Raw genomic sequence first — 23,575 nt, 5'->3', positions numbered from 1 at the left:
TCGGGGTGTGCAAATTTACAGACACAAAAATACATTCACACAAACACACACCAGCATGCACATTCCTCTGGTGATTCTGACATCATTGCAACTGAACTCATTGAATAGGACTGAAGTGATGTGAATGATAGCGAATTACCAAGACCCCCACAAACTAGCAAAGGCTACAGACTGCTAATTACAAGTATGCAAGCATGTGTGTCCAAGTGTGTGAAAAAGAGAGAGTGAGGGAATGTTTTCTTCCAGTGTTCAGCATCTCTCTCTCTCTGTGTCTTGCTGAGCAGTAGTTATGGTGCCAGTTATGGAGTGTTTACCATAGCAGGGAGCTGCCTTGGCACCGTGCCCTAATTTAGGGGAATTAAAAAGCACTAGACAGGCCCCTTTGTGGCACCGTGCGCCCGCTTTAATCTCCCCACGCCTCAGCGGGCACCCACAGCACCAGGAGTGGGCACCGTGCCCAAATGACCCCAGGCAATATGGAAATCGCCACCAAAAATCCTAACTAAGCGCCGAGCCCTGCCCCTGGTGCACAGTGTACACAGTACACACAGACATGCGCAAAGCAATGCTATCAAACACGCACACATGGTGCAAGAGGGACAACACCCAGCTCACAATGGTGCTTTGCACACTGTACAGCACTTACACACACTTACACACACATATGATTAAAAACATGAAAAGTAATTGCAGGCTCATAACATGTGTACATAATTACAACACTGAAATACACGCATACAAACACACATATAGTAGTTTCAGAGCACAGGGGCATGAAATGAAACACTCCCGCTGTCTCTGTTGGCATGCGTAAACACACAAACACACACACACACACACACACACACACACACACACACACACACACACACACACACACACACACACACACACACACACAAATTCACTTTTCCACTCATCTAAAGTTTGTGTGTTCTTTTTGAAGTGTAGGTGAGTGAGAGCTTGTCATGAGGTCATCCATCAGGGCTAATGAAACTGGCAGACCCTGACACTGTCTCACTGGACAGCACCGCTGGCGCCGCAAGCTAACTCAAGGAGAAATGGACTGATTTAATTACACAGCGAGGGCACACACACACACATACACACACACACACACACACACACACACACACACACACACACACACACACACACACACACACACACACACACACACACACACACACACACACCTGCTCACACCTGCACAGAGAGAAAAAGACATACATGAACACATGTAGGTATACACACACACTTATATATAGGTAGGCTAAACAAGCATTAGTAAAAATGCTATCCCACACACAAAAACACACATTAAAAAAGCCAGGAGAACACACACACACACACACACACACACACACACAAATATTGCCCATTACCCACTTCTTGCCAAAACCATCTCATGCCAGCTATAGCAGACTGGTGCAACCTTTTAAAGTAGATGAGAAAGTGTGAGCTCAACATGGATGTTAACCTTAGGTGATGAACAGAATACACCATCATAGTAATATTAAGTTAAGGTGGACTTGTCATCTATACAGAAAAACTTCAAGGCACCTTTATCGAGCAAGCTGCGCCTCCTCACTGCAGGTTCACAATGTTCCCTTCCCTAAAACAAAGACCCACTTTGGCCCTGGAACAGGACGCACTCCCATCCCTCTCTCTCTCCCTCCCTGTCCATTTGTCTCCGTACTGGTTTCACTTAATAAGCTTCAAAGGTTTCTGGGCAACGTGGCTTTCAAAAAAAAAAGTTACCATGGCATTTTTTTGGCACAGGGCATCTTCCCTCTTGCTGAGGATATGGGGTTGCCATGACACCAGTGGGCACCTTATAAAGCATACAATTGTTTAAGTGTGTGTGCGTGTGTGCGCTCGTGTGTGTGTGTGTGTGTGTGTGTGTGTGTGTGTGTGTGTGTGTGTGTGTGTGTGTGTGTGTGTGTGTGTGTGTGTGTGTGTGTGTGTGTGTGTGTGTGTGTGTGTGTGTGTAATGGACATTTTGTGCCAACCTCGGTTAAATACTTAGATGCTGGTAGGAAACTCAGGACAGCAGCGAAGCCAGCTCCAAAGTTCAACTTTGTGTGCTCACACACACACACAACAAAGAACTATAGCATTTAATCTTACTGTTTTAATGCTTTTCAAATTGTATACGTGTAAAGATGACATATGAACAGAATATTGCATGTTTTTGGCTATGACATATAATTAATAAACTCAACAACAAAAGAACTGAGAGTAAACAGCATACATGCATTTTCTGCAAGTACATTCTGTGTTTGTTTTGGTTAAACTTACCCCAGAGAGTCTCAAATCCAAGTGCTAACTTTAAAATTGGCTCTGGATTTTCACTGATGGTTAATGTTTTCATACTGGCATCTTTCTTTGTCCCTGCTAATGTTTGTGTGTGTGTGTGACTGTGTGCGTGTGTGTGCGCGCAAATTTATTTTGTGCACTCCCATTCTAAGTAATTTGGAAAACAGTGAGTGCAATTGTTAGTGATGAATGCAAAAGTCAGAGCCACAGCACCCATGCAAATAACAATCTGAGTGTGTGTTTGGTGTAAAAGTAATATATGACAATGATAATTATTGTTCTTTTTGTGATGGTTCCTTGACCTCAAAGTGGTCTTTGTCCAAAGGGAAACTACAGTTTTGCAGTCTGGTCTGGCTTCAGCAGTCACCGCACACTTCAGTGCAATCGAGCCTCCACTAATGTGCAGTGAATGGGAGCCGTGAGCAGCTGCAGCATGTCTCTAATTTTGGCCAAATCTTTCCACACGTAGAACAACGTTCTGATTTGAATTTAGGCTGAATAAAGATAGCCTTCCTTAAACTGTGCAACATATAACAGTTACCCCCATAATTTATTTTTTTAAACACTTAGGCTGAAGGCAGCCTAATCAAGAACTACATGCTCTCATATGTTCATCAGTGCAATCCTACGGACAGGGCCTCTAGTGGCCTCTAGTGGGTTGTATATGATGTTACATCTCATCAACAGATTCATTGGAACCTGAACACAGCCGTGTCCTAAAGCCATCTTACGTACTTATTGTCATAGTATACAGTTTTAGCAGTTTGTATACAAAAATATCAACTTACTTTGCTATTTTATACTAACAGGAAGTTGTATAATACATGTAACACCGGATGTGACTTTGTGAAGTCACTGCCAAATAAACTGACTAAAGACAGAATACTTGTTTGTTATCTTCAAAGAGCTTTCTTGGGGCTGTTTCAACACCGTCCACATTTTATTCTATTTTTTTCCAGTTGTGAGTAACTCTTTCTTTGTGCATTGCATTATGGGAGAATAGTGTCAGCACACTCAAAAGTCTAGTAATAGTATGCACACACACACTCTGCTTTGAGTATGAGTATACTTTACTTTGTAATTTTTTTCCAGTGTGAATACATTACAACACTGACCCATACCATTCAAATAGTTTGTTATGCTTGTTAATTACTGTGTATTGCACAAACAAGTGCCCATTCCTACATGGTGTTAGACACTGAAAATACTATTGTAGTGGTGAAATAATTCTCAGACAAGAAGATAACTTCTTACATATCACATTAAATTACAAACAAAGAACTTTGTCTCCTGTTCTGAGCTCTACTAATAACCCCCCCCCCCAAACAAAAATTGTTTGCTTCCTACAGTTTTATGTTATCATCCACCAAGAACTCATATAAAATGACAGACTTTTTATCCTTAAATCATCATATAATAAACAATAAATTATGACAAGGATTTTGTCTTAAATCTTTCCAAAATAACTTAACAAACAAAGCTTTTCGTCTTTGGGAGAAGACTAAAGCTGCCTGTTTATATAGCTAAAGATCCTTGTCTTTTGGTTAAATTCTGCTTCACATTAGGCTCAACGCTGTACTGTAGTTGATTTTATCGAGCCAGTATGTTTATTAGGTTTATAAAAAATACCAACAGCAGGGCTCGACAGTTGCCCTTGGCAACCAGATTGAGTCAATTGGTAACCATTTCGTGGCCTCTGGTTGCCCCCTTTGGCAACCACCTGTTCAATATTTGTGTTTTTTTTTTAATATATAAAAACAAATCAAAACTTATTATTTTTAAAAGTTATTGTTATTACATTTTTAATAATCATTTAAATTCTTCCCTTTTTTTGTGCTGGTCCGAAAATGTATCCGATCCGTGACTCAAAACTTTGATCCGATCCGTGAGTTTTGTGATCCATTGCACCCCTATTTGAGAGGGATGGGAAATTATATTGCAAGCCATTATCTCATTGTTTCATTATTAAAATGTGTGGTGTAGTTACATAAGAAATTAATTGCTCCAAATATAGGCAGTTTGAAACATGGCAACCGTATTGTCAATTTCGGCAACCAAAAGCTGCTGCCTGGTTGCCAAGCTGGCAACCACTTTAAAAAGTTAGGGTTGAGTCTTGCCAACAGAATAGGTTAAATCCTCATAAAGAAATCAGCTAATGAAATTCAAAGCAAAAACTCATTGTTGCATCAGAGCAAGACTATATTTTGCATAGAGAAACAATCATCGCCCTAGAAACAACCCAGACATTTACCAAATCAGTTTTTGAAATATTAAGGAAATAAAAGCAATGCTCCTTTATTAACATTTGAGTAAATGTTCATATAATCTTGTGTTTTCCTACGAGCTATTGTTCACTGAGTTCACTGTCGTTCTTTCAAAGCTTTGTGTAACCTTTTCCAAGCTACGTGGAATATGGATCATCTTGGGCTTTGCCAAAGTTTGTCTCAGAGCCCAAAAAGCTAAGAAAACTCTGCTTTACATTAGGCCTAAATCAATAACTCAGGTCAAAATGATGTTAACATTTGGTTTTGAATTTCCAACTTTCCTGACATGAGACAAAATTCTGGGTAAGATGTGAACATAGATCAGGTCAAAAAGAGGAAATGGAGGATTGTAAAAGCTTTGGGAAATAAGCCGACAAGTATTGCGATTGCAGTGGATATGTGCAGTACTAATCTCTGTTTACCCCAGCAGTATAAAACACCCTACAGACCTCAGGTCATATAACGTGCCTTCTCCCAAAAAGAATTTCCTCCCTGGGACCCAGAACATGAGTTTAATAGTTATTCTTATTAGCCTGTGCAACGGCTGGGAGCCTGCAAAATAAAATAGCTGTTTTTCTGTTGATCTGTTTACGCTCGCCAGAGGAACTTTACAACCGAAGGAGCCAAGACTCCAGAGCAACAAAAAAAAAGACCTTTCTCTTTCTCCCTCACAGCCAAAGTGGACTTATTATGTTACTGATGGCAGAATTCCCAGTGTGGAATTAGGACTTTGAGCTCAGATAACGTTCCTGAATCCCAGCACGGTGCTGCTTTTACTGGTGGTGGTCACACACAGCTTTCTGTCTTTGCCCTGAGCCAAACCAGCCGAGGAATTAGTCATTAATAGGGGGACAACTTCGGGCTGCTACTGTTTCCCATACTGATGAAGAAAGAATATAATTGTACAAAGATCTTTTTGATGTTGTAGGGGTTCAGAAATGTTTCTGTCTGTGTGTGTGTGTGTGTGTGTGTGTGTGTGTGTGTTTGTGAATGGTAGGTGTTTTGAATTCTTAACTATATCTCTGCTCCATTTGAGGATTTGCCTTTGTTCCTGTCCGTCTGTCTGTTCACCTGTATCACCCCCCCCCACAGCCACCACACTACACATGACACAGTAACCTCCTGTTGTTCCCCGCCTTTAGCAGTATAGCCTCTGTGCCCCCGTGTTGCCATAATAAAACAATAGATTGCAAATCTTCCAATCTCCTTAATGTTCACTAATCTAATGAGTGCGGCAGGGATATTAAGCAGATTGCTGAGCATTACGTTTTACCATTAGAGACACAGCTACCAGTTATTTCAGCACTTCTGGGCTCTTTTCCTCGAAAGCCCCCCAAAAATCAGATTTTACCATTATTTCTGTAGTCTGATCCTATTGGCCTGCTGCGTCTTGGGTAGATTATGATTTGGCATGAAGAAGAGTGTGGTTACTGCTGTGTGTGGGAAGAAGTGTGTGGGAGTGCATGTGACCATACGTGTGTGTGTGTGTGTGTGTTTGACAATAACAAGCCAAGTTAATAAAAGGGAAACAATTAGGACATTAAAGATTGACATAGCCCACAGATTTTAATGTTCTTGCTGTTAATAAAATCCATTCGACTATATGTGCCACACACACAGACACACACACACACACACACACACACTCTCTCTCTCTCTCTCTCTCTCTCTCTCTATAGTGGTCTCATTGCTTCCCTCAGGCTCTCCTGACAGGTGTGGCTCCCACACACAGACACACAGAGATAAACATTCACACACTCTCAGTCACACACACAAACCAGGCCCTACAGGGCATTTTCCCTATCCTGGGACTGCACAATGGGCACTTTGTACACCCTCCCCTACTACCCACCCCAGCCCTTACCATCAACCCCCCACCAGCTTCCAGCACATCCCTCTTTAAATGGGAGATTATGTAAATGAGCTCACACCACCGCGGCACCCCACATATAAGTGATGTGCATTCAGTCAAATCTATAGTCTGTCTATGGGAGCATGTATGGGAGTCAGCACATGAATGTTTCTACTCAGTGAGAGACGGATGTGGACTAAATACACAGTACATACCGTAGACGTCCCAGGTGTTTGAACCAGAATAGTTCTTCCATCAATCACAAGGTGCAGTGATTTATTGTCACTTTTCATGATCTGCCTTGATTATTTTTTTTTTATCTCAAATATGTTTTTCAAATTTATGCTTACACCACTAAAAATATTTCTTCGGCTTGCAGGCGGATATCTAGACTCACGGCTGAGATAATAAAATACATTCCTCTGATCTGTAGCAGCTGTGAATGGTCTGATGGAAGAGCATATACAATATGGTGTAAAAAAGTAAAAGTGAGTCAAAAATGTCTGCCGTATCAAAAGGACTACCATCGGTGGAAGAAGTATTCAGAAGTGAAAGTAAAAATACAACCCCATAAAGATACTCCATTACAAGTAAAAGCTCTGCATTAAAATTTTTACTTCAGCAAAAACACTTATTATCCAAATTATTACAAATATTAAAAAGTATAAGTACTCGTTATGCAGAAAAACGGTGATACATTACTACATTATTGGGTCATTATTATTGATCTTTTAATACGGAAATGTTAAGATGGAACCAATTACGCCATATAGCACTTCATAAAAATGCATCATGTCTTAAAACAACTTTATTTAGAAACTCTACTACTAAACTAATCATATGTTTTGTGTGTAAAATGTAACATTTAGATCTTAAAAGTATAAGAACTATAGCTGTTAAATAAATGTAGTGTAAATACAAGTACTTCAAAGAAACAAAGTAAAAAATGCTACATTATCAGTTTAATACTCAAAATGTTACTTAAGTTAAAAAAAACACAAGTATAAGTAGTAATATGGACTTACTATCAAGATTGTATTTTTGCAGAAAAATAGCTCCTGACAGTGGTATATATCTATGTATTAAACTATTCGATTTTAATTAGTAATTCATTATTGTGTGGTTGAGTTAGAGCTAACTTAATTTATATTGGGTAAATTATGGCAATGCATTAAACTCATATACCCTTCACTTTCAAAGTAATTACAGCTGTTTAATAAATGTATTGGAGTAGAAGCCACCCTCATCCCAATATGAGAACATCTCTCTCAGGTAAAGTACGAGAACGATGCAGTAGTGAAAGTGGAAGTGTGGAAAACAAACACTGAAACTGCTGATACCCACTTCCACTTTAGGGTGCCTTTTAAATGAGTGTGCAGACAGAGACGTACTAGAGATGAACATGCGCGTGTACACACAAACACACACCGCAGGCTTGTTACATACAGCAGTTAGGTTCAGGGTCAGGCCGGGACACAGGTTACCACAGGGTTAAAGTCTCGTGCACATGAGAAAAACAGCAGAAACAGATTTAAGAGAGAGGTGGATGCCAAGAGTGCCATCTGCTTTAGTTACCCCCCTTTCCAGTTTCCTCTCTCTCCTCTCCCATCCCTCCCCATCTTTCTCCATCTTTCTTTCTCTGCACATTCCCCCGTTCCCTTCTCCCACTAAAGCCACATACATATTTTGTCAACAGCTAAATATTACCATTCATTATTTGTTTTTCACACTGCTCGAGCTCTGATAATAAACTAAGATGGTATAGATACAGGGACGGGTGTGGGGGCGGGGAAGGGGGGGGTAAGATAAGTCCAAATCTGGCAACCGTCTCAAGTGTAATGACACCTCCATCTCTATGGAAAACCATCCCCTTTTGTCTTCACTTGCATGGGAGCTCTTTCTTTTTACTGTTTTGTTCCCAGAAAACCCATGGAACATTTGCCAACATTTTTAAGAGCTGCGAAAAGCAGGATTTTTTTTTTTCTGCTGTTTTTTAAAGTCTTCCACCTCGCAGGTGTTTCTTTTTAAGGCGTGCTCGACAATGCCAAGCTCGTCTTGGCTCGTCTTGAATGCCGCGGGCCTCGGGGGGAGAGAATAAAAAAAACAAGGTTGGAGAAATCTTATTGATTAGCAGTTGTCGCTTCCCTTTTCTTTATCTCCCTATGGCTCTCCTTTACTGCCTCACACACTCTAGCTCCACACACTTTCTAAGTGTTGATAGGGGGATGCAAAACCTTTGTAGGACAGGCCAAGTAAAAAAAAAAAAAAAAAAAGAGCAAAAGAAATCTTAACTATAACTTAAAAACCTCTGCTCTCTCACAGGAAGTGACAGGACTTGAAATACCAAAGAACAAAGCTGTAGCTTCAAGTGAGAATTTTTAAATATTGTATAAAGAGTGTTAATGCATAAGTGCGTTTGTACGAGCCTATGAAGTTCACGTGTCAGAGACTCTCGGAAAGTACAACCTGCTCAAGGCCCAAGTGTGTGGCTTTTATTAAGCGGTGTCTAATTTCCCTAGCCTTTAGGCTAAACACTGGTTTGATAGATGCTGTCAAAACTGATTTATGTGCATCATAAATCAGTTTTGATGGCATCTTTGAAGCCAGTGCTTCATAGATGCTTCACCTACATGTAATATAGAAAATGAAAATGAATAATCAGTCTTATCTCATGATGTGCTCATGTTTGTCTGATTAGCATTCTGTGGGTAACTGACACAATTGCAGCCAGAGCTGGGTTCATTAATGTTAAGACAGATTGCTGCTCGTTAGAGCCACCATGTGGTGCAAACACAAACAGCAGCCATCCTGCTGAAAGTGGAGTTGATAACTGTGTAAGCCATGTTTAGTCTTTACAAAATGTCATGTAAAAAGTAATAACTACAATAAGTAATAATAAAACCATGTTATTGCCCTTGAGAGAGAGAAAAAAAATGATTTTTAAATTAGAGAAAGGGGGGGAGACATAAACAGAATAAACAGGTGGACTGCCAGTGAGGATCAGTGATACACCGGCTGGATGGAAAGAAACACAGGACAAGAAGGAGGGAGGGAGGGAGGGAGAGCTCAGAAAGAGGGATGAAAAGAGTCGCCAGGAAAGAAGTACCATCTGTTTTTTAGGGACAAGGAAGATAAAAATGTGAGCAGCGCTCAGAGGCAGAATGTTAGGAAAGACTCAGGGTGTGAGAGGACTCTGCGTTCAGGGTGAGGAAACAACAAGGGGCACGGAGAGGTATGGGAGAGAGGGCCGGTAAGAGGGAGGCGGACAGATGGAAGACAGGAAGATGAGAGAGGGAGAATGAGTGAGAGAGAGTGAGAGAGGAGAGGGGGACCAGAGATTGGGTCTGGCAGCGGTGCGAGCGCACTGGGCACGCTCACATCGGGAAGGGACATGACTCGACATGCCGGCTCAGCCCAGCTGGGTCAACGCTCTGCACTGCCATGTTGTTTTGGCTTGGCGCTCTCTTCTCCTACATGCACACGCACACACACACACACACACACACACACACACACACACACACACACACACACACACACACACGGAGGGGCACAAAAAAATCCAGTTACCCCCAGTTCGCTCTCTCATTCTCCCTCTCCCTGTCTCATATCGAGACACACACTCACTCACAGGCAAACACACACAAGCTCACACCCAAAATGCCATGGTTTTGGCTAGAGCCGGCCAGGCGGGCGAGGGCCCTGGACTAATGGAAACGCCAAACTCGTTACTCTAACGCTGGGTGACAAGGGCACCTTGGGCTGCAGATGTTCCTGCTGATGACAGATGGAGCCTGGCACTGCCAGGGGACAGTGGGCCAGGCCTGCGCCAGCTCCATGCCACCTGCACCCCTCCTCTGTACCCCTCCACACAAACATGCACACACTCCCTCGCTTTCTCACTTGGCCTATCTCTCTTGAACACTGGTGCAGTGCTCTCCCCCCCCCCCCCTCTCCTTTTTTTTCTACCCCAACCCCCTATGTGTCTGTCTGTCTCTCTCTCAATCACTCTTCCTCCCTCACACACACACTGGCATGCTCCTCTTCTTCCAGTGCCCACTGCGAGGATGACTGTTTGTGGACAGATATCTATGACACTGGCAGAATGTGTTAGATAAATTGTGTCTGTGTTGGTATTGATCCTATTAACCGACAGAACGGACTTCATGACCATAATTCAAGATGAGGACATAAACAAACTGTTTTGTTTTGAAATGCCCGCCGCAACATCCTGATGAGCTCCGTAACAAAATGAGTTAGTAATGTTTTTGTCGCACATTCTGTCAGTGTTATCTGATGACTGAGTGTAATTGAGTGCATTTCCAGTTTTGAGCAGAAAGTGGATTTCAGATCAGCTAATGCATGTTGGAGGCTGTGTAATGATACCATTTATCTTCATGGAAGTGGTGACAGGCTTCTGGAGGTGATTCGGAGGCCTGGCTCAAAGAGACAGTCCACCAGGATAATTTGCTTGATGCTGTTAGTCGCCAGATTACCAAAAGTGTGCTCAGCTGTAATTTCGATGATGGTGGTTTTTCACAAGACGTCTGCTTTCTTGAATGTCACCAGTGGTACTTTTTCACTGTCACTATGTGAGGGGCAGAAAATGAATGCAGCTTATCCTGCAAAAAAGGTTTTACGGTTATTTTTACACATATTTCATGTTTTATAGCAAGCCATAACAGCACTTTTTTCAGCTTTTCATGTGTTTTTTTGGGGGGGGGATGGGCTGGAGTGGATAGACACACGAAGCAAACAGAGGGAGGTAAACCAAGGGTTCACATCAAAGTATTTTCTCACAGAAAATGTGATGAGATTCTGGTGAAGTGTTTGCGCTGCCACGCCAACTACAAATCCAGGCACATCCACTATCAGTCTGTGAATCCAAGGGTTGAAAGAACACCAAGACACCAGAGATTCATACGTTTGCCGTTTCATATATTTTGATAAATCTGACCAGGCCCGGTAGCCAAAGTTGTGTCTCCAGCTTGGCCCGGTGTGCTCTTTCCCACTGTTGGAATTTGTGGACTGTGATATTGAACTTCTCTGTGATTAATGTGCAGTTTGTCATTGAAATCTTCTCGAGGTTCTGTGAGTGGGAGACAACAACCTGCATGATCATAATCATTGTTTCATGGGAGCTTGTGAAATCTGTCAGTGTCAAAAAAAAAAAAAAAAAAAAAAACACTCCAATGTTGCTTTGTGGTTGCAGCTTTTTGGAGCCTTTTTTTTTTAGCTATGTATGACCGCCTTTTCTGTGCTGCAGCCCCCTCCTCTCTCTCCTACTCTTTCACCACTCTTGCATCAAGCCTGCATCCCTCCACCCCTCCATTTGCCCACTTCATCCAAAAACCATGTGTGGCGTGTCATTTCAACTCCCTCCACGCTGAAGAAGGGCCCTTAACAAAACAAAACAATTATCTCTCCCCTCGTTAGGACCTGGCTTGCATCCCCTCTCCCTCTTTAACTCCCCTCTTTCTCCTGCCGGACCCAGCATCCGCTCTTTCCCTTCCGTAGCTGTCTCTGTGACAATAAGTTGAGCTGAGGGTCTCTTAAGTGCTTCTGGAGTGGAGCGTTTAGCTGATTTTAGGCTTCATGTTTCTTTTAAAGGCCTCAGCAGGAGCAGAGGCACACAGGACGGTTGTAGCATCAAGGAGAGGGTGAGATGCCCGTGATAGAAAGATTAAGGGAGGGCAGGAGAGCGGGGCAGCGCGATGGATGATGGCATGTAGTGGTACGAGGTGGGCGCTGATGTGTTCTGGTGAAGGGGAAGGGGAATGGATGGGTTGGCAGCAGGAAGGAGAGCAGGTTTCACCGTGCCAGCTCTTAATTACTTTAATTGGAGTCATTAGCTAAGTGAGCATGAGAGACATCACCTGCATGGTATGCAGGACCGCACCTGCCACAGCAACACTGCTATCATCATCACACTCCAGCAGAGGGTTGACTGACAGCTCAACACTATACGCTAATGCTGCCACACTGAGGTCACAATCAGTACAAGTACAGTCAGCTGCACAATGCAAATACATTCACAAACACACAAATATTATCATATATTAGGGTTGGGAATCACCAGAAGCCTCACGGTACAATATACAATATTACAATATTATTGCAATATATTGCAATTTATTACCTTTTTTCCGAATTTTTCCGAATTTCAAATTATGTCCCCAAAAGGAAACTTTGTCAACATCTGTTTCATGTAAAAAGATTTTCTCTCTGTTTGTTCATCACACTTACATTGTATTGCTACAAAATATGATTGTCAAGCTACTATGCTATGATACTATGCTCTATCGACTTTTCCCCCCACCCTTATCATTTATACATATGCATGCCGGTGGATCAAATATCTGTCTTCCTCAACTACCAGACTTAGAGAAACACTACACATTTACAAGTCATTCCTTTGGAAGCATCACAAAATATGAAATATAAATTTAAATTAAAATAAAATACAACACATCAAGAGCTTCACCATATATTATAAAATAAGAACTACAGAACCAAAGAATTTGAATCAAAAATTGATATAGGCCTTTATATTTCTCAGAAAACATATAAAATAGGTAAAAGGGTATTATAATTACCCAAAAAAGAAATCCCATCATACCAGACAATTTACAATGCAAATTTAATAATTTTAGTAACCAAAACATTTTTTCAAGTCTGTCTTAAAACAATACTCACATATGTACATTAAAGCAGTATTTGCTTTCTGTAATCATTCCTCTTGTTCATTCTGACTATTAAAAGATTCATGTCTAACATGCCTTCATTGAAAATCAAATCAAGTGGGTATCTTCTAAAGCTTAAGTCTTTTTAGTGCAAACTTCCCTCTAAAAACACTTTAACATTTAAAGAAAATCACTTCAATATGAATCTATATATCTACTTTATTCTAAACATTAGTTGTGGTACTTTTAGTAGTAGAAGTAGTAGTAGTAGTATAACCAGATACTAAAACCACTGTAGGATTTTATCCAATGACAAACTTTGATGTTGTCCAGATCCGCAGGCTGCACCTTTCTATGTCCTCTTCAGCACCCAACAGACAGCCTGGCAGGCGGGCTGGCAGCCAGGCAGAATGGCAGTAGGCTGGCAGGCTTAGCCTGGGGCACAATCTCCTGCAGAGCCAACTCTGACCAGCTGGTCCAGACTAACACCACAGAGCGAGTATGTACCAGCGTATCAGTGGGGAGGTAGATGTTAGCCGTGGTCCAGACACTCCCACACCTAGGGCCTGACACCTACAGCACTAAACCTGCACTGGTGGGATTTAGGTGAGAAGACTCTGTCTGGTCTGTGACTTAACAGGTCATCACATTTCTCCTGGCGTACCCTGTCACCATCCCGATTTCTTTCCTGAGAGTGCATGATATACCCTTGTTCGCTCTCACTTGCTGATGCCAGATCTAGGAGCCTGATCCGCAGTCCAGTCTGGACCAATGTACGTTTAGCTCCAGCACAGCCCCAAGTGGCTAGGGGAAAATCTGGTGGACCTTCCTCTTCCAGCACTATTCAGCTAGTTAGTTAGCTTAGCACTGTTTGGTCTACTTAGCAACAGCTTTACATACAGAAAGACACACAGGAAGTCAGAGGTAGGAGGTGTACGGCATCAAAATAGTCTAATCTGGGAATATTTGTTTTCAAGCCAATTACCATTAGATGCAAAGAACCACACCTCACTCGGTTAATTAACTATACTGTATCTGCCAGGGGAAAGAAACATTTTTCAAAGTAAAACGTCTAAGTACGTGTGAAAAGGCCTCAAATTCTCCATCTATAATTCAATTTCCCCTTGATACACCTTGATTGAACTGATATTGCTTGAGCACCCCTTCTCTACCACACACACCTCCCAACCATTTCCATGTCTGACAGTTAAAAGGCCTACACACAGAGAGAAAGAGCAGGCAGCTCATTGTGCGTTTTAAAGCGCTAACTAGGCCACTTAGCGCCCCGTGACGCTGATCTGATCCCCGAGGCGCTGAACTTGGCAGCGGGCCCTCCTCCTTTCGCTCCTTCCTTTCCCCTCACCATGGGAACCAGGCCATCCTTAATGACGCAGGAGTGCTCCGCCGTATCCCACAATGCAAAGGGGGCTGACATCTGTCTTGCTAAGTGGTGCACTCTCTTATGCACCTTGTTTGTTCAATCAACAACCCCCCCACCTCTCCTCCTTCACTATGCCCATTTTCTTTTTTTATCTCCATTTTTTTTGTTGAAAAAAAAGACAAAAGATTGAAAGAAGAGTGGTAAAGAGTTTGGAAAGAATAGATAGTGAGATCATGACTCTCCCTTTACCAGCATCATTACACACACAACAGCACAGTGGGTAGATTATTACAGATAGTAAGTGCACCATTGTATAACGACAGAGATGGATGACTGAACAGAGTGCAGGTTATAGTTATTAATTACTCAGATTCTGGCTTTTTACAAACAACCTTCTTTACTATGAGGGCTGAGAGTTGAGTAAGCAGAATTTGATCAGTCAGCACGGCTATATGAGCCTCTCATCCTCTCCACCTTCTGCCTTTTTGAAAAAACAGTGCCTGATTAAAAGTGCCCCCTAATTCCTCATAGTAAAGACCTGGGCAAATATTTGTCCCATCAATCTCTGAAGATACCAAGATGTTAATCACATGCTAATGGAATCCAAGGGACTCAATGCACCCCCATAGTGCAATGAACGCTTTCACTTTTTCAGAAAGCCTACGTGAATGCAAATGGCCATCTAAACAGTCATTTTGACAGCATGCCAAGGCATCGTAAAGAGCCCCCTTCTTTATGCTCCTCTGGGAATGTATGTAGGGACGTGTGGGATGAGTTCACTTTACCAGGCCCAGGTGCCAGGATATAAATGAATAATAGGTTTTATGGGCCCTAACTGAAAAAAAAGCACATACACACATAATCACACATGCCCACTCACTCAAGTGCATCTGTGGTGAATGATGTTCAAATTCCCACAACTACACTGAAAAGAGATTGGGCATGAGAATAGTTGGTTCCTATACATAATTCAGGGGTTCATGCTTAAACAATTATGTTTGCTTACTGCTAAGTACTCGTGCTCAATAGCTCGTTTGCTCTCTAGTTTGGGGCTTTCAGATGTAAGTGCTATGTGCTAAAAGTCGGTGGAACACAGCTTTTTAATAAAATATAGGAGCTGACACTTGAGCGCTTGAATACGAGAGTGGGTGGAAATAAACAACAAATGCTCCTCATGTTTTTACTTGAGCTTTGCATGCAAACTAAATTGCACTTGTAAATCTAACTAGTGTTGGCAGAAAACTAATTAGCAAAGCAAGGCAAAAAGAATGTCGACAAATAGGACATTTTAATCACAATATTACAGATCACAATATTTCAGTTTAGATTAATCTAAACAGATTTTTTGAACAGTAACAAAAGTCCAGAGTGGACAGCTTCATTTGTTGCAACAGGAAAGTGCATGACCAAAATATTGGTCATTTTGTCATCAATCAGTGGTGGAATAAACCACCAGAATATTTTACTCTGAATAACACATTCAGACTCATAAATGAAAAGATACAAATACATATGTAAATATTCATTACAAATGTCTAAATAATTATCACACAAGTTGGAACAGTTACGGGTGTGCGGCCATAGCACTCTTTTCCTCTCGGCTCGTCTCACATTTGCACTCCTCCACCACCATCACTCGCTTCTCCCGGACCTTGGTTCCACACTGCAGGGGCACAGCCACAGTGTGAGCTTTGGATGGAGCACAGCGGGAGCAGGGGGTCCGGTGGTGGAGGGCCCCTGTCCCAGCACCCAGCCCAGCAAACTCCCCTTCAGATGGGACAAACAGGGAGCTGCACTGGCCGAAACACAGCTTGTTGTGCACTGTTACAGTGCTGCATCCGTCTGTTGTCACACGCTGGGAGGACAGGGAGGGGCAAGATTAGGAAATATTTAATAATGTTAATTTACCTCTGAGGGTCAACACTATGCGTTTATGTAACTCCACACCATCACAGTTAATCCTCCACCAGAGCCATAATCAGCTTTATGAGGGAACAGACATTTCTCTTATTGTCACTGAAAAAAAAAAAATCTATTTGGCAGAGAAAGGAAATAAAATTCTGGTAAATGATAAAAAAAAAAAATCATTGCCTCTTACCTGAGTGAAAGGTACAGCAGTGCACGTCTGTTTAGTGTCCTTCAGGTTTACTGGCAGAGACGTGCTCATTTTCTCTCCTTTATTTATGGCTCTCTGCCACATCTGCAGGCCTTGCCTCTTCTTTAGTTCCATCACAGTGGGGCTTTTAGGGTGCAGGTGGTGTAGTGGACTCACTGGGGTCCTGGGGGCCGGGGCCAGACCTGGACGCCCGTGAGACAAAAAAGCAGGGAAGGACAATCTGGAGCTGAGGGAGGGGACTCTTCTGGGGGTCAGCCCCCCTCTGAAGAACTCTGAGTGGGCCAGGGCACGAGGGTCCAGCTGCACAACCTTCACTATTCCCCGGACAGGTTCATCCGGTCCGCTGCCAGATGATTCAAATTCGACTCTTGAGCCTTTGATAATGTTGTCAAAAGTATTGTGAGGAAATGTAAAAGCTACAGCTGTCCAACTAGACAAAATGACAAGGCTGATAGTGAAAGCCATTTTTGACACAAAAAAGAGATGGTTTTCAGAATGGAAATTACGCAAATCCTTTTAAAAAGCTGACTAAACAAATAGCTAAAAAAAAATAAATAGTTAAATTAAAAAAATCTTTGTATGGTTGTCCAAGGTTCCAAATGGTAACCTTGCTGTCAGTGCTTCTGCCAGTGTGATGGAGGGAGTCTTTTATATAGGTGGCTGCCAATTCTCACCTGTGTTTAAACGCAAAGAAGGTGTCGCAATTCCCACACCAGACCAGACATCACACCAAGCTTAAAACTCCAGGTCGTGGATGTATGCCAGACTGAGAGGATTTCGGTTTCAAGGTGATCGTTAAAAAAAACACGGTCATATATCCTCAAGGTTCAAACTAACCTGATTCCATGGATGTAGATTACGTTTTTTGCTATGAATTTTATTTATTTATAAAAAAGGATTAAATCACAGTATCCCTGTGCTACATGAGGTGTGAACACAATTCTTCCAAAATATATTTTCTTATTTGATGTTTTGATGATGGTGGTGGAGAACGCTGCCTAACATATCACTGGAAAATCTCCCATTTGTCACATTATCAAATGGTTGGGATCCGGTGACTGTGAAGGCAATTATATGCCATTATATTCATTTATGCCACAAGCAACCAGCATATTTTGATTTATTTTGCATCCTGCATACTAATAAGAGATTATTTGAAGTCATTAAAAAGTGGAATGTGCTCCAAAAAAAGCACTGAATGAATTTTATAGATAGACCCAACTTACTTGCTTCTTTTCATTAAAACAGCAAACTTGATGTAGGGAATAAACATTTTACTAAACTCAAACTATATTTTGTCCCAGGCCATAGCTTTAGGAAGACTGCTGTAGTTGCTGTCTGGTCAACAATAAAAAAAAAAAAAAACCTGCTTACTTTACTTACCTTTGGCTGTAAAGCAATAATGAGTTTATGTTCTCTGTGTAAACAAGCCGTCTCCTGTCCATTTATTCCCACAAGCATCTCCACAGCCTCTCCCTTGACGTCCTATCATTACAACATTAGACTTTAGTGTGCTCTGTCACCCGTGACCTGATCACACACTGGCTGCTGAAGGCCAACTGGCTGACAATGTTATGATAGGAAGGGTGTTTGACTTTCTCATAGAGACCTTGTTGTTAAGAGGCACTTTTTTCCTCATTGCCTCGTCTCCACATTCATCTTTCCCATCCACCACTTAACATTATGGTCCATATGGATGCAAGAATAAATGTGTGAGGTGGTTTTTTAGTGTTACAGTTTTTTCCAACTGCTTACACATGTTTTCAAAACTATGTCTCCTTTTTTTAAAACTCTACACACAATTCCCAAAACTGCACACACAAAATGCAAAATGCCTCACATCTCCTTCAAAATGAAATACTGCATTCAAAAAACACATCTCAAAATGAAGCATTTGCATCAAATGGCGAACACTTTTTTCATAATAGTAAATTATAATCTGCTGAAAGTGGTTGAAAAGTGCACGTAAAAAAAATGTAATGTTACAGTAAAACAGAAAATATTTATTTGGCAAAACATTACATTTGTAAGAGTAGCACAGTGTTGTATACATTAGCATGAAACAAGAAAACAAATGTACAAACATATGTAAACCAAAGGTATAATTTTTAGAATAAAGAATATGTGTGTGTATGTGTGTGTGTGTGTGTGTGTGTGTGTGTGTGTGTGTGTGTGTGTGTGTGTGTGTGTGTGTGTGTGTGTGTGTGTGTGTTGTGTGTGTTTGTGCGTGCTTGTGTGTCGGGGCGGGGGAATTGTATGGACCTTGTGCAAAACAAAGTCTGATTGATTTGTAATGCTGAAATAGTCATTAGATAGTTGCATACAGTATGGACGCCACTGTAAAGCTACTCAAGATGGGCTTCTCTCATGGTCAATCCGTTGTTGATCATATGATGAATAAGTGTGGCCCTAATCTCTTCAGAGATGGCTCTCCTTCTTCCTCCTCCTCCTCTTCCTCCTCCTCCTACTTGTTGTTGTCCCCTGTCTCTCCCTCCTACTCCCCTTGCTCTCTGTCTATTGTTGGCATCCATTATTCAAAACAGATAATCTGACCTTTGACCTATGTATAGGCCTATACTAAAGCAGTGATTGGTTAGTGTTCAGTTATGACATAATGTGTGAGGAGTGTGTGTGTACCCTGGTAAGTAAGTGTAGCATGTTGATTGGTTGTGTTTAGAAACACAGATTTTTGTGTATTAGGTAGAGAATTGTGTGTAATGTTTTGAAAAAAGTGTTTTATGCAACTGAAAACTGAGTGAAAGGCTGAGAAATAGCTTATGGTTTTGGAGATTTGCTGTGTAGTTTTGCACTTTGAGTGAGAGGTTTCAAAAATTATGTTACATGAAAAGATTTTGTGTGTAAGCAGTTGGAAAAAACTGTAATGTAGGAAGACTCTAGCACTGCAGAATAAATGTTTTCCACAAGAGGGCAGAGTTTACAAAGTATTGCCAATCACAGTGCTCTCTCACTATTACTGTTCTAAATGAACTACGAATTACATTTAAAAAAACATTTTTTCAAAACATTGTTACCACTTTGTTTCTCACGCACACTGACAGGATAGGTTTACCATTTTTCAACACAACACTGTATTGTAATGTTGACTCCCTTTTTTGTTACATTGCACAGCCTCAGTGATAAATTTGGAAAAACTAATGACTCTGCTCCAGCTTCTCAACACATGTCAATGTTGCAGTTGCAGAGGCCTTCACAACTACAATAAATTCTATTGTCAGAAAGGGGGAAAAAAAGGTCAAACACACCTCTTTCTCCCAGGATTATTGACTTTATTTTACTGCTGCTGATATACCCAAGAGAAATAAAGTAAATAAAACCAGGTAAAGAGCATGCATGGTGTACAGTATGAGTACAAAACTGCTCATGAAACTATTGAACTATAGAGTAGAGCTGCAAATATTAATCGATTACTTGTCAACTCTTAAATTAATCGCCAACTATTTTGATAATCGTTTAGTCGGTTTGAGTAATTTTTTAAGACAAAAGTAAAAATTCTTTGATTCCATTTTTCTGTCCTCTGTGACAGTAAACTGAATATCTTTGAGTTGTGGACAAAACAAGACATTTGAGGACATCAACTTGGTCTTTTGGGAAACACTGATCGACAAAATTGTAAGCGTTTTCTGACATTTTATAGACCAAACAACTAATCGAGAAAATAATCAATAGATTAATCAACTATGAAAATAATCGTTAGTTACAGCCCTACTATACAGATTTTTGTTTCCATTGAATGCTAGCTATTGATTTTGACTTTCTAATCTTTGTTTATTTGTTAATTTAGCGCTGCTGTTCGGGCATACAGTCTGTAGATAAAATAAGTATACAACAGTATACAACAACAGCACTGATGAAGTCTCTTTCAACAGGTTACACTTGATGCTGAAAATGTCCCTGTTGTACTGAGGATTTATTTTGTAATATGAGCTTTATGTTTGGATGTTTTACTCCATGAAAGAATATAGAATGAATATGAATATAGTACTTGATAGATAAACAAAACCCAGGTCCATGCAATTTAACAGGCAAGTAAGTGTGTAAATAAACATACAAGCAAATAAAAGATGAATGAATTAAAGATACTGTAAACAATGATAAATACATAAAACACATTTTGTGTTGGGGAGAGTTTCATTATAATGTATTTAACCATATTTGTGAGTAAATAATAGATGCACTTAAATAAGAAGTGTCATTGTGTATCCTATTAGTTAGCATGAAAGTAAGGCAGCCTATTTCTGCCTGTTAAATAATTCAGGTTATACTAATATAGGTATGAAGTGCCTCAAATCTGACTTACATCTTATCTTGACTTCACTTAATGTACACTACTCTAATGCCTCAAGTTCACCTTTACAAGGGTGACCACAAACAGACAGACATTAACACTGCCTAACCCTGAGAAAAGTGATATGAAACATAGTCACATGTTGCATTTAACTGTGGTTCCAACTGTTTAACGATGACAGTAAGAGAGACAATGTTTCCACATTATGAGGCCATCGAGGAGGGTCATTGGGTAGCTTTGTCGCAGCATGTGACGGGAAAACCTGCTTGCTTCAGCAGCCAGCAGTAAGCACACATTAAACTTCACTAACTAGACTCCACTAAACACACACAACACATACACACACACACACACACACACACACACACACACACACACACACACACACACACACACACACACAAATTGGCCCTGTCTGATGTAAACTGTCCTGTAATGTATCAGCAGCAATTAACCTGGTGAAATGTAATTTACTTATTTACACTGCATAGAGCAAATTAAAGCAGCTCTGACCAGGAGGCCAGACCATATGGAACACACTGACCTTTCCATTCCCCCATGTAATTTAATAGCTGCTCATGATATTATGTATACCAACACACCGGCTGTTGAGGGATATAATGGAAATAAAATGAGCTGAAAAAATGAGTCGGTTTGTGATAGGAAGGATATGAAAAACTGATGGACTCTGTGAGGCATTTAAAACCTCACAAATGTTTCTGTCTGTGCTATAAAATCAAGTGCCTCCTTTTCTTACTCAGCATGTGCAGATTAAATGTCTGTAGTTCCTTAATATGTTAACTTTTAAATTCCCTGTCATTTTTCCACCGCTAAACCTGCATTAAAAGATGTTTTGGCAACCTGGGGGCATCAAAAAGAGACTGACATATTGCCAACTTATACAGTTGATATGTCGAACGTGCTAGCAAACAGTGGCTTATTTACCCATGCAGCAGACATGAATAACATTAGCATTCACTCGTTTTCGGCCACCTGAAGAATGTAAGTCCTAAACTTAATCTCTTTTTAGTTATTTTGTGGTCTACAGAAACTCCTTATTCATAATTACGAATGTGCATCTGCTTACAATGTCACAAAAATGAAACAGGCCTATTAATGAGCCAGACAGTTTGACTGTATGGATAGGCTACAGTAAAAAGGGCAACACGATAATAACAACTCCAACACTGCATAACTCGCTTTACGCTTATGTTACAATTCAGAACTTCCTCACAGAAACTGCAATCATAACACGCCACGGTGGACCAGAATAAAAACAAACAATGTCTGGCTTACCTGTGGCTACTAGGCCCACACAAGGCGGAGTCTTTAGCGTTAAACAGGTTGATTATGTCATCATAATCCTCTTGTCCGAGGCGTTTCCAATTGTTGTAGCCATCTCTTTATAAAAGTAAATTTTGTGTGTATCTTGGGAAAACGCCTCATGCTTTGCAAAACACTGAGTTTCGTTCTTTACTATATTCAATCCACTTGAACTTCCCGCGATTTGCCGGTGGCAGCGAATGGAGAGGAGCTTGCATACCAACGTAAGTAACACTACAAGCGTAACTCTCAAGGGATGTCGATGGGGATGTAGCCTCTTCTCTTTCATTCCCAGAGCCATTAAACGTCTTACGACCGTACTGCTGCAACTTCTCTTTATACATGGCCTGGTCCAGACATGCTTCATCTTCTAAACATGTGTTTTTAAAAAACAAAAAATGCACTTCAAAGATAGCTATTTAGCCATAGTTTCATTTAGCAGAAGTTAGCTGTCAGCTTGTAGAAGTTAGCTTCTGACAGAGTCCTTTGCGTGTGGCGCGCTAACATGATGTAGCTTAACGTCAGTCATAAGAGAGGAAGTTATGAATATTATTAATTTGTATATAATCAAGACAAAACAATTAAACATTTAAAACAATAATTGATTATTCAACTTATATAAAAAAAGTATATGTATTTTCAATTTTCGTGACTCTGATGGGTGGACAAGCTGTCAATACACCCATGGTGGGCATGCGCACATCCAGTCCAGCCTGGTCGCACAGAATTCTGTAAAATGATCACGAATTGTTAACTGCGCATTACGTGGTGGTGGCACGGAATGTGTGAAAAATCACCACGGAAAACAATGCCAATGGAAAGTCAATAAGAAGATGACGTAGCATTAAGAGCAACTACGGTAGTGAGTACTATGTGAGGCCGAAATTCCACGCAAGGAGGTTGGCTGGGGTGGTGGATGGGTCAAACACAGGACTTTCACCTAGGAGACCAGGGTTCGTGTCCCGCATGTCAAGTTTCATAAAGTCGCTTTCTTCTTTTCTGTCCGTTCTTCTCACGTGTCATGGAACCGTAAGCCCACACACAAACTTTTCCTTAACTTAAGGGGACGTGTTTATTTAACGGAATTCTTCCATGGGCCCGTCACGGAATGTTTTGCGATTCCGTGTAACTGCCACAGATTTTGAGTTAAGGGGCCGTGTTCATTTCACGGAATTCTGTGAGATCAGGTTGTTCAGTCTGAGGGGGACTAGATACATTAAGTGAATTGCTCCCAAGGGGGTAAGCAAGCGTCCACAAAGCGTAGCTCCTATGGCGCCATTTTGATGCTAACAAGCACTCACCTCCCGTTAGCATCCCATTGACTGCCATTC

General features: G+C 41.1%; 1 protein-coding gene across 1 annotated transcript; it reads right to left on the bottom strand.

Annotated features, from left to right (window-relative positions):
* Nucleotides 1–16,063: 16,063 nt before the first annotated feature.
* dand5 (DAN domain family, member 5) lies at nt 16,064–17,080 on the bottom strand. Its single transcript, XM_028590352.1, has 2 exons — nt 16,598–17,080; nt 16,064–16,354 (listed from the first exon to the last, which is right to left on the bottom strand). The coding sequence occupies exons 1-2, from the start codon at nt 17,078–17,080 to the stop codon at nt 16,064–16,066; spliced, it is 774 nt and encodes a 257-aa protein (XP_028446153.1).
* Between the last annotated feature and the right edge of the window lie 6,495 nt (nt 17,081–23,575).

This window comes from Perca flavescens, chromosome 2 (assembly GCF_004354835.1).
Source record: "Perca flavescens isolate YP-PL-M2 chromosome 2, PFLA_1.0, whole genome shotgun sequence".
NCBI classification, from domain to species: domain Eukaryota; kingdom Metazoa; phylum Chordata; class Actinopteri; order Perciformes; family Percidae; genus Perca; species Perca flavescens.
Note: the sequence above shows the minus strand (reverse complement) of the source record. Positions and strands in the feature narration are given on the sequence as shown.

Bases quoted from the DNA above. Each gene is read 5' to 3' on its own strand.
- dand5 (XM_028590352.1), bottom strand. From the start codon at position 17,080: ATGGCTTTCACTATCAGCCTTGTCATTTTGTCTAGTTGGACAGCTGTA. The intron at 16,355-16,597 runs GTAAGAGGCAAT...CTGTCCTCCCAG, and splicing joins CTGCTGTACCTTTCACTCAG to CGTGTGACAACAGACGGATG.